At 36.0% G+C, this 16,524-nt stretch overlaps 1 protein-coding gene across 1 annotated transcript in view; it reads left to right on the top strand.

The window, feature by feature from the left end:
- ERO1B (endoplasmic reticulum oxidoreductase 1 beta) overlaps positions 1–16,524 on the top strand; it is a 58,918-nt gene that overhangs the window by 31,041 nt on the left and 11,353 nt on the right. The window contains exons 7-11 of the mRNA XM_021712901.1: positions 1,654–1,727; positions 7,976–8,096; positions 8,235–8,281; positions 10,894–10,905; positions 13,178–13,204. Coding sequence (XP_021568576.1) covers positions 1,654–1,727; positions 7,976–8,096; positions 8,235–8,281; positions 10,894–10,905; positions 13,178–13,204 — 281 coding nt within the window. The remainder of the gene's footprint in view (positions 1–1,653; positions 1,728–7,975; positions 8,097–8,234; positions 8,282–10,893; positions 10,906–13,177; positions 13,205–16,524) is intronic.

The following is a 16,524-nucleotide window of genomic DNA, read 5'->3' as shown; positions in this document are numbered from 1 at the left end:
GTTCCTTGTTCTACAACATCTTTTTAGTGCTATAATTTTTAAGCAGGTTTATTTTGAGGTATAATGACATGCCATACACTGAACATATTCAAGGTATACAGTTTGATGTTTTGACATGCGTACACCTACAGAACATCATCACAATTAAGATAGTTGTCATATGTATCAACCCCAGAAGGTTTCTCATTCCCCTTTTAATCCCTCCATCCAGTGTCTTCCTGCTCCTTGTTTCTCAGTTTGGATACTATTACTTGAGCTTCACAGCACCATCTGGACAGGAAAGCACTGGTTAAGTCCAAGAAATTCTTATGCAAGTAGTATTGCATCCATCCCCAAACTGACTTTTGGAAAAACTGGACTAGATGACCTCTAGGATTCCATGTAACTCATTTATATCCCAAACTGGACCTCCTCTGTGTGCATTAGATGAGCATTAAGTATTTTTTTCCACTACCATAGCTTTAGGCAGAGGTTAAGTGAAACAATCAGCAAAGCCTTCTCAAATGAGGGTGTTCAAGGAAAATGTTCGTGTCAGTCAGTCATTTTGTTGGCAAGAAAATAGGAATTTATATCACATTGGATTTGTTCTTCACTATTTTCAACGTAAGACCTATCTTATTAAACATAACTATAGTTATATTAGCTGTAACTAGGCATTCTTTTTTATGGCATCACATATTTCAGCTGAGTCAAGTGTGATACACATTTTTTCATTAAGTCAATTAGATACCTATAAGAAAAAAATTCCATGGTAAATTGAATTGGAAAATTTATTAATAAAGTTAATGTAATACAGCCAGTCTTATACACTTCTTTATAGTGGTTATATTATGTAGCAGTTTCTCAACGAAGAAATAAATTCTTGACTGTGACAGTACTGCATTTAGGAATTACCTAATTTGTACTTGGTACAAAAACAATTTTTTTATACTTTGTTTTTTTTTCCTTTTGTGTAATAAATAGAGAAGGGTAGTAAAATGATACTTCTCTGATTGATGTGCCACCATATATTCAAGACAGAGAAGGCCTGAAATATAGGTTAAAGTGAATGTAGATCAAAGCTGATTTGAATGTAGTTCTTTCTTATCAGTTTTTGAAGTTAGAAATGTTGATCATAGATTTTGTTAAATGTGAGGTAGGATATAAAATAAATGGAGTACCATGATAAAACTGGCATCGGTATAACCAGTGAACACCACATTGGATGGGAGATTATAGAAATACAGCTCTTCATATTTTGGATCTTATAAGTAGAAAAGCAATTTAAATTAAGCAATTCTGAAAGTAAATTTAATTCCTACTTCAGGAAGAAATATAAACATTTTTATAATTTCAAGTCATTTGGAAAGTTCAGCTTGATTTTTGTTGTTTAACAATATGTATTTGTAAATTAATTTTTAGTCAAAATAACTTATTGAACTAGGCTTAATAATTTTAATGTAGTTAAGAAATATAAATCACTCATAGACGTTAATATCTATATTTTTCACATAACTTGTTTTTATCATTCCTTCATGTAATCACTGATAGAATTTGTGATATCATAATAAAGAAGTAACTTCAGATTGTCTATTATAATTACACTAGAATACAATGTTAAAGCTTTCAATTCCAAATTTAATCATTTTTCTTTTTTATTTCTCCTTCCCATAGTCATCAAAGCAAAGAAGCTTTCATTGACTGGGCAAGATATGATGATTCACAGGATCACTTTTGTGAACTTGATGGTAATAAAATAACTATTGTAATTAAAGTATTTTAATTTTAACCCTTTTATAAGACATTTAAATTATGAAAATATACTCTTGAGTTATAGCTGTAATTCTGGATTTTGCTATGCAAATCTCTGGGCATTTATTGAGAGTCTGTTGTTCCAGGCCCTGTGTTAAATGCCTTAAGTAGATTATTTCTAATCTGTACAGCTACCTTAATAGGTGTGCATTGTTTTATATCTGAGAATACTGAGCCTCAAAAAAACCAGGTTGCCCATTATCACACAATAGCTAGAGGCTGAGACAGGGTTTGATCCCAGTCTGACTGAATCTAAAACCTGTATTCTTTGAATTACTTCATATCATCTCCTACATAACCTTTAGCCACAGACCGAGTTAAAAGGTCTGTAAATAGTTTATCAAAATGTTTATACTGGAATTTGCTGGAGGTCTTAACTAACTCACATAAAGATGCCTTTAGTACCAGGGAAGACTCTACACTGACTTACTCACAGACGTTTTTCTAAGTGTCCCCTGGAGTGGTACAAAGACTGGATACTCTCCACCTGAATAGCTACAACTTCTCTTAACAGAAGCTAATTGCTGTGACTCAGGATATTTTTTACTATAGGATGATAGTCCCAAACAATTGTGCTAAGTAGGCTTAAATCGCTTGTTTGGCCTCTCTTCATCTTTTACCTTGGTAATATTATGTTTTTGGTGGTGGAAAAGAATTTGGGGTTCAGCATGCATAGTTGGAAGTAGTCGTTTTTTAGAACTCTTCAAGCATCTACAGTGATTATACTGCTTTCTAAAGTTTTAAAAAAGGTTCACAGGTACAATAGTGCTATTAGTCCAACTGTAGCAGAATAAGTTACAGAGAGCTTCTACTGTAGGATGGTAAGTTGACAAGGATGCTGGGAGAGAGAATGTTATCGTGGTTTCTGTGGTTTCAGTAAGGGCATTTTTAAGGAATCTGAGCAAGATGACACGAATGGGGAATTAATAAAATGTCCCCATTACATGTATAGAATTACCCAGGTTTTATCAAAGCCACTGAGCCTCGGCCTGCTCTTTGGTTTTATTGCAATTACATCCACGTGCTTAACACTCACGGTCACTTCTTTCCAAATTCCCATTTTACCTGTTCTTTGACTAAAGTTTAAAAAAGAATAGTGCTTATTTAATGGGGTTTCAGATTAATACATCTTTTACTTGCCATAAATATGCTAGATTACCTGTAATCAGTATAAGTAGTATTAACTATTTTTTAAAATGTTAGTTTCTTAAATTATAGAAATGGAAGTGCTCTCTTATAAGAATTTACATGAAATTATCTTGTAGGATTTTCAGGATTATATTTAATCAGTGATTTTTATATTCCTATAGATATGAAAACCATAGTACCCACTAATTGGGCTATGACTACTCTTCTGAGTAATAATGTTCATATGCATTCCAGTGTTTTACATCTATAATTTTTTAAATGACTGTCAGAGTAGCTTTCGAGTACTTTTTAGTTACTCCTGTCATTTACATTCAATGGATTAAAACAAAAATCTTAAGAATATTCCTCCCAGTTTATTAGTAACATATTCTATACCTCATTCCTGCTTTGTTGTTGTTGGTATTATCTTTATTTGAATGGAAAATGATACCTGTAGATCAAATAGTATCTGTAGTATCAATTTATAGATGAAATTATTTAGCAATTTAATACCCTTTAAGGTAAACTGCTTTCCCTGCCCCACTCTATTTTTGTTACTGTCTTCTCACATAGCTTGCTTCTTCCTTTGATTCATGTGTCTGCTCACATGTCACCTCATCAGAAAGGCCTGCCCTTATGTCCACTATCACTCCCTGTCCCTTTGCACTGCTGGTTCCCCTGCTCCCAGCACTAACAACTACCCGACAGTATATGGCATATCATTTAGCTTATTGGTTTGTTGTCTGCCTTCTCCAACTAGATTGTGAGCTACTTGAGAGCAAAGGCTTTGTCTTTTTGGTTCACTGTGGTGTCTCTAGTGCCTAGAACAGTGTCTGCACATGGTAGGTGCTTGATAAATATTTGCTGAATGAAGTAGTTAGTTCCTAAACAGCCTAGATAGCTTTTTGCTTTTATTTTTTCCTTTAAATCATGTTTATAAACAAATTTAAAATGTTACTTGAAACAGTAATTTCTAAACCTGGCTGTGTCTCAAAATAACTTGAAAGGTTCATAAACTGTACATTCTTCTTGACTTTATAAATCATGTTTTCACACTGAGTTAGTAGCCATTTGAGGAAGGACTGGTGATGGAGGGCTACAGGCTCAATCTTGAGTCTGTAATATAATATCTAAAAATCTGTGACCATAAGCAAAAAGTCTGCACAGTAAGCTGGCCTATGCCACCATTATGGTTTAAAACATCTATGAGTTAGGAGGCAGGGAAGATTGTTTAACATCCTAGAAAATGTGGTATTACCTCATAACACTAATATTAAATTAGAACTGTGAAAATAAAATTTATTTGGGGAAAAATTGAGGAGGAGGAAAGTAACATTAGTTCAACTTGATGAATTTCCAGAATTAGGAATTCTGATTGAATAGAAATTCTTAGAATCCTTAGGTAATGATTAGCATGGTCAAGTAGAAAGAACAGCTTCAGAGCAGCTTTGTAGAGGGAGGAAGACATAATTAGAGAGCCAGAGAGAAATGGCTGAATGAACGATGCCCCTGTGTAAATGGAGAGAAGTTATAGTTTAGGAATAAATGAAAATCAGTGCCACAGGGTAAGGATGGGCACCAGCACTAGTGTGTTTATGGTGAACTTATTATCCTGTATATGCTTTCCCTTACATGTTGCTCAATCTGGATGTGATGAAATTTTTATTTTTGAATGTTTTTTCCATGCAAGTTTCTGTGAAAGACATTAATTATTTCGTTATTTTTGATAGCTGAATAGTATTCCAAGGAACAATATTCTTAAGCTTCCTAGAGGATTTAATTTTCATTTTTACTTTTTTTAAATGTTAGAGTTGTGGGGTGCAAGTGGGGATTCACTCCATAAGTAGGCTGCCTGCGGGGGAAGCTTGGGCCTCTGGCTGGGCCTCTCCCTCCAGTAGTGGACCAGGTACCTAGTTTGTTGCCATGTGTCCCCCCTCCCTCCACCCTGTCTCCATTAGCAGTGTCCAGTGTCTGCCGAATCCACTCTTGTGCTAGTGTGATCAGTAATCAGGGCCCACTTATGAGTGAGAACGTGTGGTATTCAGTTCTTTGTTTCTGTGATTGTTCACTTAGTATGATGGTCTACAGCTGTATCCAAGTTGCTGTGAAGGCCATGATTTTGTTCTTTATGGCTGCTGGATGTCATGACATTTTTGTCAGTGTAGAACAGAGGTTGACAAGCTTTTTCAGTAAATGAACAAATAGTAAATATTCTAGGCTTTGTGGACTGTACAGCCTCTGTTGCCACAACTCAACTCCGCCTTTATAGGGTGAAAGCAGTACGTCTGAGCGTGGCCGTGTTCCAAGGAGACTCTATTTACAAAAATAGGCAGCAGGCCAGATGTGGCCCATGAGCTATAGTTTCAACCCCCAAACCTACTCAGGAGACTGAGGCAGGAGGATTGCCTTAGCCTAGGAGGTTGAGGCTGCAGTGAGCCATGATGGTGCCACTGTATTCCAGCCTAGGAGACAGAATGAGATCCCAACTCAAAAAATGAAAAAGAAAGTAGTTTTAAAGACTGATATAATTGAGTTGAGTGTGGTGACCAGGACCTGTATAGTCCCTGCTACTCGGGAGGCTGAGGCAGGAAGATCACTTGAGCTCCGGATTTTGAGTCTAGCCTGGGCAACATAGTGTGACCCCGTCTCTTAAAAAAACAGCAAAACAGCTTTATATAATTGATTTTTCTCTTGCGATTTTTAAAAAAAAACTCCTTTAAAATATGCTTTAAATCAATATGTTTTAATTCTGAATCAGAGTTTTTTTTATTTATTGGTTATTTAGTTTTGTGAAAGAATATGGTACTAGTCTACTCTGCACATTCATAGAAGACCCTGTACACATGTGGCCCGACATGCACACGCACACAAATTACTTATAAATGTGTACATACACATATTTACATTATATTTAGCTTAAAGTTTGTATATAACTGAATCAGTTTTGCAATGAATTTACTCAAGAACAGCTCATGGAAATAAAAAATATATAGCATTATGGATATTTAAACTTTGTATCATTCTTTTACTAAGAGCCACACTGTTTTAGAGACAGCGTCTCGCTCTGTTACCCAGGCTGGAGTGCTGTGGTGCGATCACAGCTCACTGTGACCTCAAACTCCTGGGATCAAGCAGTCCTCCCCAGTAGCTAGTACTATAGATGTGTGCCACCATACCTGGTTAATTTTTTAAAATTTTTTTGTGGAGACGAGATCTCATCATGTTGCCCAAGCTGGTCTTGAACACTTGGCCTCAAGCAATCCCCTCACCTTGGCCTCTCAACATGCCAGGATTACAGGCGGGAGTCACTGCACCAGGCCAAAAGCTATACTTTCAATAACTTTATGATTTGAATTTTTATTTTTAGATTAAGGCTTGAAAAATTGCTGTTTTTAAGTCCTGAATCAGTCTGTGTTCTTTACTTGGACAGTTTTTGTCTATCTATCTGTAAATTGTTTCACCTTATTTTGTATAATTGATTATCTTTATAATTTTAGGGCTAGAAATAGAATCAATATTCTTATTGTCTGTACAATCATGTTTTCATTGTCTGTAAGTCAGAAACCCACTTAATAATAGTAAATTGTTAATTATCTTTGTAGTCTCCCAAAATTATGAAAGTACCAGGTGGTTCTTGGAAGCCATGGATTAAGCTGTCCTTTTGCCCTTTTGATTATGGATAATCCCACTCTGTGGTCAGTGAATGTCCAACGAATATTGTTCAGACAGGAAAATATACTATCGGGCAATAGAAGAAAGAGGAACATTTAATGACCATATTTGGCCCCTGTTTTACCAGGTGCCTATGTTCTATTGATTTACTCACATGACAACAAAAGTTAGTAAGCATATCAATCAAGGAATACAACCAGGTGCTGTCATTCCAGCACTTTGGGAGGCCAAGGTGGGAGGATTGCCTGAACCCAGGGGTTTAAGACCAGCCTGGGCAACTTGTCAAGACCTTGTCTCTACAATAAATTAAAAAAAAAAATTAACCTTGCATGGTGGCGCACCCCTGTAGTAGAAGGCTAAGGCAGAAGGATTTTCTGAGCCCAGCAGGTGGAGAATGTGGTAGCCATGATCGGGCCACTGCATTTCAACCTGGGTGACAGAGTGAGACTTCAACGCAGAAGAAAAAAAAAATTTATAAATAAATAAAGGAATGCATCTCTGCCAACATATATATAACACTTTGCATGTGTTATAAGCATACATTTGTGAAGCATAGGCATTATAATTGTGTTTCCTATTTCTACCCGTAATGTGAGCCTCAATAACTAAGATAGTTTATCTTTTGTATTCCTGAGAGATCTCTATTAAAATGTTGTCCATATAGTGGAGACCTAGTAAATACTCATTTGGGTTTAAATGTGGAAAATGCTTATTTAATTTTAAATATTTCTACAAGTTTTTGAAGGCTTACCTACTATGTATGAGTCAGAACGAGAAAAAAAAAAAAAAAACCCAATATGCTAACATTGGGAAAAATAAATTTAACAAATGTATTTTTTTAAAAAAACTAGAGCATTGTGTATCATTGTGAATAAGCAGATTTGAATCATAAAGTCATTAAGCCATTTACTTCAGAAGTCCAGGTAAAGACTAACAGAGAAATTTCTATGGTATGTATGTATATACAATATATGTGAACAAAATGTCTTCAAGCATGTGGTGAGGTAGGTATACAGTTAGAAGAAATAACATACAATAATAAAGCAGGTTATAACTGTTTGATCTTTTCAATCCTGGGTGGCTAAAACTTAATAAATGACTAAATGTCTCTAATACGACGAGGGATGTTATGTTACTTAAGAGTACTGAGTATCCAAAGGAAAAACAAGAATTGTTTTTTCTTTTCAAGTTGTCTGTCCAAGTTTTTACAAATTGTGGGTTAAGAACAGCCACAAGTGTGCTAACCACTCTACCATTTAAGTTGGAGATTGCTTGACAAGCACAGCATTTCTTTTACCTTTGGGTAGTCTGTTTTGCTGTATACTGCTAAATTTTAGGTAAATGGTGAAATATGGATGGCTTTTATGAATTGTTTCTTATCCAGATGAGAGATCTCCAGCTGCCCAGTATGTAGACCTATTGCTGAACCCTGAGCGTTACACTGGCTATAGAGGGAGCTCTGCATGGAGAGTGTGGAACAGCATCTATGAAGAAAACTGTTTCAAGTAACTGGAGGGGTGGGGAAGGAGGAGTGACTGACTGAAGGGAGGGTAGGGGAGGGCAGTATTTGTTTATGTTGGAGAAGCAGTTATATGCTGTAAAAGCCCAATCGCTTTATGTTTGGGTATTATGTTTTTTTCCAGGCCTCGATCTGTTTATCGTCCTTTAAGTCCTCTGGCGCCCAGCCGAGGTGGGTTTTTCACGTGTATGCTGTCATGCTTTTAGAGGCTGTTTACAAAATGCCTTTGTAACTATACCTTATGTTGAAAAAATGTTCACCTATTTTGTATTTTGCTTAATTTGAATGATCAACAAGTCTAAGTCTTAAGATTTCAATGTATGTTTTATATAATTACTGCCATTTATTGAGTGCCTGCCTTGTTCCAGACCCTAAATTTCATGTAAAGTAAATATGTGAGTAATCCATACACATCAGCGATTTCCTGGGGACCACTTAAAAATCTGAATGCCCAGGTCCTACCCCACACTAAGTCAGACTCTTTGGGACAAGAATGCAGGTGTTGGCATTTTTTAAACTTCAGGTGGTTCCAGTATGCAGCCAGGTCTGAGAACCAGTGGCTCATAACAACAGTGCTCCTCAAACTTCAGTGTGCATGCAGATCACCTGGGAACCTTGCTAACATACGGGTTCTGAACTCTGTGTCTTAGGGCAAGCCCAGTTCTAATAAACTCCCAGGTGCTGCCGAGGCTGACGTGTACACTTCGAGTCAGAAGTATGTAGAGAAGTTCTGAAACTTAGGCTGCCTTCAGCAGTACTTTAGACCCGCGCTGACCAGTAAAATAATCATGTTTAACATGGCGCTGTTGAACACATGAAATGTGGCTAGTGTTAAACTGAATATTAAAATTTACTTAATTTTGGTTTGTTTAAATTATAAACTGAAGCAGTGTAAAATATCATTGTCATTAAACAGCACTTTATTGTTTTGGTAAGACTAATCCTTGCATCACATAACATATTTTGTTGTGTTTGTATACTTGTTTTTCTTTTTAAAATGTGGCTATTAGAAAAATATTTATTATTGATTTTATTTTTTTTCGAGTCAGGGATCTCACTTTGTCATCCATGCTGGAGTATAGTGGCATAATCATGGTTCACCACCACTTTGACCTCCTAGACTCAGGCGATCCTTCTGTTTCAGCCTCCTTAGTATCTGGGACTAGAGGAGTGTGCCACCACACTTGGCTAATTGTTTTTATTTTTTGTAAAGATTAGGTCTGTCCATGTAGCCTCGGCAGGTCTCAGACTCTTGGGCTTAAGCAGTCTTCCTGCCTTGGCCTCCCAAAATGCAGGGATTATAGGCGTGAGCCATGGTGTTCAGTCAGAAAAACTTTAAATAGCATATGTGACTGGCATTATCTTTCAACAGGGGACAGCATTGCTGTAGTCAGTTGGGCAAATTCTGTTCTCAATGAGGAACCAAACTCTGGGAGAAACCCTATAGTTGACCTAACTTTCAACATTTTGTCTAGACCAGGACTGATTTAAGAAATTGCATTTCCTGGTTTAAATTTGTATCTTTAGGCCTTTCTGAGAACCAAACTTCTAGAATTGGGAGGGTCGAATGCACAGACTGCTTTTACATTCTCACTCTGTCACAATGTGGTAAATAAATACTCTTTTTCCCCAAATTCATTCTGAAACTGGAGAAGGGAGTTGGTCATGAAAAAGGCATACATGACTACTTTGCCTCTTTTACTACTTTTACCTTATAACTCTTCTACTTCCACTAAGAGGCTTTAATGATACAAAATTACATAAACATTGAAGCAATACAGCAGTTACATGAAGGAAAAAGGGAAAGCACTCTGTCCGCCCCCTTTCTGTTCCCTAGTGCAGAGTTTGGAAGGCATTCTTCCAGACTTTTACTAAGTCATTTTTTACTTTGAAAGCAGAAAATATAATTGTTCACTTAATAAACCACTAAGTCCTAAGAAACACTCCACTTCTGTGTTAGAATAAATTAGAGACATGCCACTCCTGAAAAGAATCCACTACTTAGAAAAAGAGAGAGGGAAGAGGAGAAAAGAAAAATAATAAACATGAAAGAGAAAGACAAAAGACTGGGTAAGGGGAGAGAAGGGTTCCAGCTGTTACAAGGATATGCCATGAAGTAATGACATAGCTCTTCTGATGCTGTTTGCATGTTGTCTTCATGGAAACTGTTGATTCACAGCCCTTCAGTGGGCCACACTAACCCTGAGTTGTAACCCCGAGGTTTCTACAACGATTTTTCCATGTTTTTGAGCAAGAAAACCTTTTTTCCAAACATTAAATCTCACATGAGAATCCCTCGTGTCAAGCTGGCAGGCAGCTGCTGTGGCCTCTTGCTCCCCACCCTTCCTCACCCCCAGGCAGCACTGACGCAGCGGCTGGCTGAGGACTTCACTGGCTCCAGTGGGAGACCCTCTGAGAAGTGCATCTGAGATGAGGAGCAGTAATCTGGACGGGAGAAGCATTCCAGCATAGACAGTGTTCAGAGAGGGTTGTGCACATAACGAGGAAAGGACGACTTTGGATGTTTCCTAATTATTGAAACTAATGGTCTTCGTGATTATTTTTAATTGCTTTCTGATATTTTATTATTCATTGTGTAAAACGTGAAAGTCTTGTACTCTTTGGTCTGTATTCTTATTTAGGAGGCCTCATTTGCAGGCTGACTACACACTGACCAAGGTTCATGATATAATTAATAGTTTGACAGTTTTAATCTTAAAATAAATAGAATCTGAGTTGTATAAGACATTTTCTAAAATCTTTTCCATTATTTTCTCTTGTAGGCGAAAATGATGGTGAGTTGAAACTCTTGTATTTGTGTTTGTTTCAAATGTAGAGAAGATGTTTTTAACAAAATTTGCTCTTATCTTGTTTTTTCAGAAAATAGCTACTAATGAATGGTGACCCCAAAATATTATGTTTTATAATATAAAGTTATCGTATGTTTTTAAGAAGTGTAACATTTAGGTTTATCTAAAGGTTTAAATGTTTAGCTTAGTTTCAAGTTCCCCATTTTCTGGTTATTATATCATTTACTTGAATATGTTCTGAAGAAATGGAGAGAAATTAAGATAGTTTAACCAGATAATTGGTCTTGTGTCCTCTTTATTCTCTTATTATCTTTGAAACCTCAGTTATCAATGTAACACTTAATCTGATGAAAAGCAATTTATCAGCCATTGTTACTGAATGCATATTGGTCACAAGGTACCCCTAAAACAGCCAAAACAATGATTTCAAGTGGATGTTTACTTCCGTGTGTTTCAAGGGCGCTGTGATTGGGTACAGGAGGTGTGAGGACAGGAAGATGTTGAAAACATGATGCCCTCCCTCCAGGAGCTGATGATGTACACTGAAGCAGGAAAGATGAGCACTAGACATAAGCGGTGGTAATGAGGGAAATAAAATACTCCAGGCACAGTGTAGGTGATACAGCTCCTTAGCGGGGAAGCAGATCACATCACAATGTAATGATCTGGGAAAGCTTACTGAAGGAGGTGACATTGGAGATGGATTTTTAATAATGGGGGCAGATTTAGACAGTAGAATTGGATACTGTCTAAATGAGTTAAAAGAAATATCATGAATCCAGAAGTTGAGAAAGGAAAAGCTAGGCATGTTTGGGGAGACAATAGGTGACCCTTTAGCAGTAGGAAAGACTACTGTGGTAAGTTAAATCAGAGAGAGGGATAGAGACCAAACTGAGGACCTTGGGAGCTCGACTTTTCCTGTTGGCAGTTAAGGTTTTTTGAATTAACAAGTGAGATAATGACAGATCATCCCTAGTGAGTATATGTTGAATGAATGAATCTGTAGAAAGTGGTTTGTATTGCTTTGCAAAGTGTGAAGACTCTCAGGAGGCAAAGTAATTCCCCACCAGCTAATTTATGCTGTACACTCCTTACTTGGCTCATCTGTGTGTGTTGTTGGGCTTTTCTTTAATTTCTGTCATTTTTATCACTGTCAGCTTAAAAAATAATGATAGCTAACTTAAAAAGTACATTCACAATTTTTATCCTTATTGATTGCAGTTTTTTTTGATACACACAAGAGTATTGGATCAGAAATAGTCTTTTTTTAAAAAAATTGCCAAATAATTTTTTATTTTTATGTCCAAACATGCACACATTATGGAATGGCTAAATTGAACTAATTAATATTTGCATTATCTCACGTACTTACCATTTTTTTGTGGAAACACTTAAATTTTCTCAGCAATTTTCAAGAATACAATACATTGTTAGTAACTGCAGTCACCATGTTGTGCAATAGAGTTTTTGAACTTATCATTCCTATCTAATTGAAATTTTGTGTTCTTTGACCAGCATCTCCCCAACCCCGGTACTACTTCTTATGGCATTCGTACACAGATATGTCAAGCCCAACCCCCCATGCTGTGTTCATTAAACTTTTCAGAAGTTTTGTTGAAAATTAAGGAATTTTAAAATTGTCCCTTGAAACTTAGTAGTCTTAAATAATTGTGGATATACACTTAGCTTTATTGGCTTAGGAAAAATGCAATCACTAATAATTCAATTTTTATGTTAATTATAATTCAGTACTTTTTCCTGAAATTTTTAAAAAGCACTGGTTGTTATGAAAAGTAAATTTTAGATTGTTAGACTGTTTGTCCCCATAATTTTGAATATTAAAATCTTCAATGAATAAGATTTACATACTGTTTTTTTTTGAGAGACAAGATCTCACTGTGTTGCCCAGGTTGAATTTGAACTCATGGGTTCAAGCAGTCTTCTTGCCTCAGCCTCCTGAGTAGCTGGTACTATAAGTGCAAGCCACCATATCCAGCTCATAATATTTTGACTAAAATGTTTTCTTAAAAACTTTAGTAGTCAGAACATCATTTGTAAGAACACTCTTTTAAATTTACTTAAATTACTTTTGGCTTCATTTTCTAGAACCTTATGCCTGTCTTTCTGTTTTACCTGAAGTAGTAGACATTTTAGAGATAAACTATATCTGTGATAATTGTTTTATAGACTTTATAAATGACCATATAAAATATTTTAACCCAAGTCATTCATTCATATTCTTTCTCTCTTTCTTTAGGAGAATCATTCTACACATGGCTAGAAGGTACACTTGTGTTTTAAATTTATTGACTTTTTATAAAAATATATTGATTTGTTTAGCATCAAGGTTTAGGTTTTTATTACCTAGAACATTTTGACAGTGTTTGAAAGAAAATGACATATGTGTTTTAGGTTGTTATATTTATAATAAAAATCAAAATGTTAAGGATATTGGTCTGAGAAAAACCGGTGTTACTATAAATACACCAGCCAGAGACTGTCATCAAGTTTTTATAACTGGTCCCCCAATCTTATTTGCATTCTGTATGTAGTGCTCATCCAAACTACTTCTCTAGTAACCAGTATGCAAATCTATTTTTAAATTAGAGACATTCCTTTTGAAAGAAAGTACTTTTTATATATTAAGTTGAGAGAATATAAATTTGAATTCAAAAGGTTCTAAACATATTTGCCCATGTTAATATGTTTCAGCTTGTCTAATTAAAAGATAGAGCATATAGATCCCAATGCATTAAATACTTTTGCATTCTTGTATTTCCAGTGTTGAAAATATGAAATGTTATTCATGTAAAGCTGAAATTCTGTAGGATTTTAACAACTTAGGTTAATAATCGGAAATATGATACTTAAGAAAATATTCTTTTAATAAATTGCTGTTTATGAAACTAAAAATTAAAATATACTAGTGAAGATAAGCAAGTCGAATGATATAGGCAAATTGATATATCATAGTCATGGCCTTATAGGAACTCTGCAGGGTTAAACTAAATAGTTAATTCTATTTTATGTTCGTTAATTGGTCATGCTATCTTATGAACATGATTTATCTTTGTTTTTAATGAACGATGTGCATATATGGGCCATATTAATGTGAACATTATTGATGAGCAAATACTGCTAGGAGTTACATGGAAAACAACTTATGTAGAAGAAGATGCTTAGCTTTGTTTTATTATTAAGCTCTACTCTAAGGATACAGATTGTGGAAAGTAGCATTTAGGCTGCAGGAGGCAGAGGTTCTGAGTGTCAATAATGGAAGATGAGAATGAAATTTAGGGACAGTATTGAATTCTAGATAAACTATGCCAGTCACTCTCTGAGTCCTACTGTTACAAGTAAGCGAATGCTGATACATGGTTCCAGGGAGCACTCCCTTATAGGCAACTGACTCAGCCTTTTCTGAGGTTGTTTCTTCATTCCGAGCATGAGAATGGCAGCAGTAACCCTACTAACCTCCACTGGGAGTGTAGATGATGCTTTAAAATCTCCTTTGAAAGCCACTAAACAATGTCCAAATGCTAAGTATTACTATTACAGTAAATATAGCCCTTCTGTGAGAGAAAAAGTTACATGTATTTAAAATGATATGTATACATATAATGTATATATAGTATATATAGATGTCTCATAATTCAGTTCCTGAAAAGGAATTTTAATGAAATTAAATGAAAAAGAGAACCATTTTCTAAATTGAGTGGTTGAATTTGCTCTGTATTGTTAGAAATAGAGTTAGTGGATTTTGCCTTTGTATCATAGGTCAGATTTTGTAGATGTTACTTCAGAGTAAGACTGAGAAAGCTTTTGCATGGACCTCAGTAGTCAGAGATACCATCCAGTCTCGGAGCAGACTGTAGGCCAGGAAAAGCTCTCCTGTAGTTTCCTGCCAAGTGTGTTGTGTGTCTCATTGGTGCACTGAACTGGCACATCTTTTATTGTTACCATTTTGCTTGAAGTTGCCTGTTCTTCGCAGTGTGTGGAAGTACATTTCTACTCCCCTCCCTCTTTTACCGTCCTTCTCATTTCACTGTGAGGGGCTTTGTGGACTTCGCAAATTAGATCTGGATCCCAATTTTTCAGGTCCTGATTTTTTAGGCATATGAACTTTCTCACAAGTTTTGCTTTGCCTACTGTCCTTCTCTAGTCTTTAGCCATTTTATTGGACAGAAGCCTGCTTAGACAGTTAGGTTGGAAAGAAAAGAAAGTGGACTTCAAATCTGATCATTTTGCTACTTGATAATAGACTTGATGAAAAACTTTTAGAAGAGAAGTTAGCACTTCATGTTTTATTACATCTATTCATATTTTTTGTATCCCTGGTTATAATAAACATTCAAAATTGGCCATATACTTTTAGGAGGAAGCTACAAAATATAATTTAATTTCCATCTTTTGATCTCCATCCAAGACAATTCAAATATTCTAGCAGGAATTCCAAATTAGGGAATTTGGTATCAGAATAATAATTTTTTCCTATTAGCAGCTACTTGCTGCAGAACCATCTATGATAAGACAGAGAGAGTAAATTGATGATCTGAAAGCTCTTGAAAAGATGTAAAATAAGCCACATAAATACCTTTACATTAACCTTTCAGCATATAAATGAGATTATTTTACTATCCACTGTGGAAGCCTATTTTCCCCTTTGCGGAGAATTTAGCAAAACCCTGTTGGGTTCTGAAAGAGAAAAAGGCTAATTGCTTTGCATCCTGTGACTTCTTAAAACGTATTTTTCTTCATTTTTATTTATTTTTTAAAATTTCCTATAAAGAATATTACTTTCCCAAAGAATTGTTTATTGTGAAGTATAATAAAAAATTTACCATCTTGATTATTTTTAAGTTTACTATTTATTGGCACTAAGTACATTCACAGTGTGTATTATTCTTACTGAGAGGGAATCTTTTTGTTGTTGTTGTCGTCGAGTTGGGGTCTCACTCCGTCGCCCAGGCTGGAGTGCAGTGGAGTGCAGCCTCGACCTGCTGGGCTCAGGCGATCCTTCCACCTCAGCCTTCCAAGTAGGTGGAACTATAGGCATGTGCTACAATGCCCGGCCAAGGTTTTGATTTATTGTGGAGACAAGGTCTCGCCAAGTTGCCCAGACTGGTCTCGAACCCGTTGGCTCAGGCAGTCCTCTCACCTCAGCCTCCCAAAGTACTGGGATTATAGGTGTGAACCACAGCGCCCAGCCAGGGAATCTTAAAAGGGAGGCAGAGGTAGGATAGAATGGCAGACTATCTTGACCTCTGTTAGTGCTGAGCAAAAAAAGTCTCTGTGGGTTAAGATGGCTGCATCAAGTAGTATTCCATCATATTCCTGAACTCCATCTGATAGGATTCCACTTAAATAGGAAGTAGTCAACATACATTTTTTTATTAGTTGAAATTCCTGGATGTTTATTTTCCTCACTTCAGCCCCTGAGAAGTGGAATGTAGAGTTAAATAGAGTTGGAGAATCCCAGGCAGAAGGTTAGTAAGACCCTTCTTTCTCCACTGTCAGGTAGGTTCAAAGAAAGGACACATAGGGAAGGGAAAAGGAGAAACAACTATTGTTAAGACTAAACAGTGACTTTACCATTACATTTGC

The sequence above is a fragment of the Carlito syrichta genome, unplaced genomic scaffold (assembly GCF_000164805.1).
Source record: "Carlito syrichta isolate Samal-C Ts95f unplaced genomic scaffold, Tarsius_syrichta-2.0.1 Scaffold303709, whole genome shotgun sequence".
Classification (NCBI taxonomy): Eukaryota; Metazoa; Chordata; class Mammalia; order Primates; family Tarsiidae; genus Carlito; species Carlito syrichta.
Note: the sequence above shows the minus strand (reverse complement) of the source record. Positions and strands in the feature narration are given on the sequence as shown.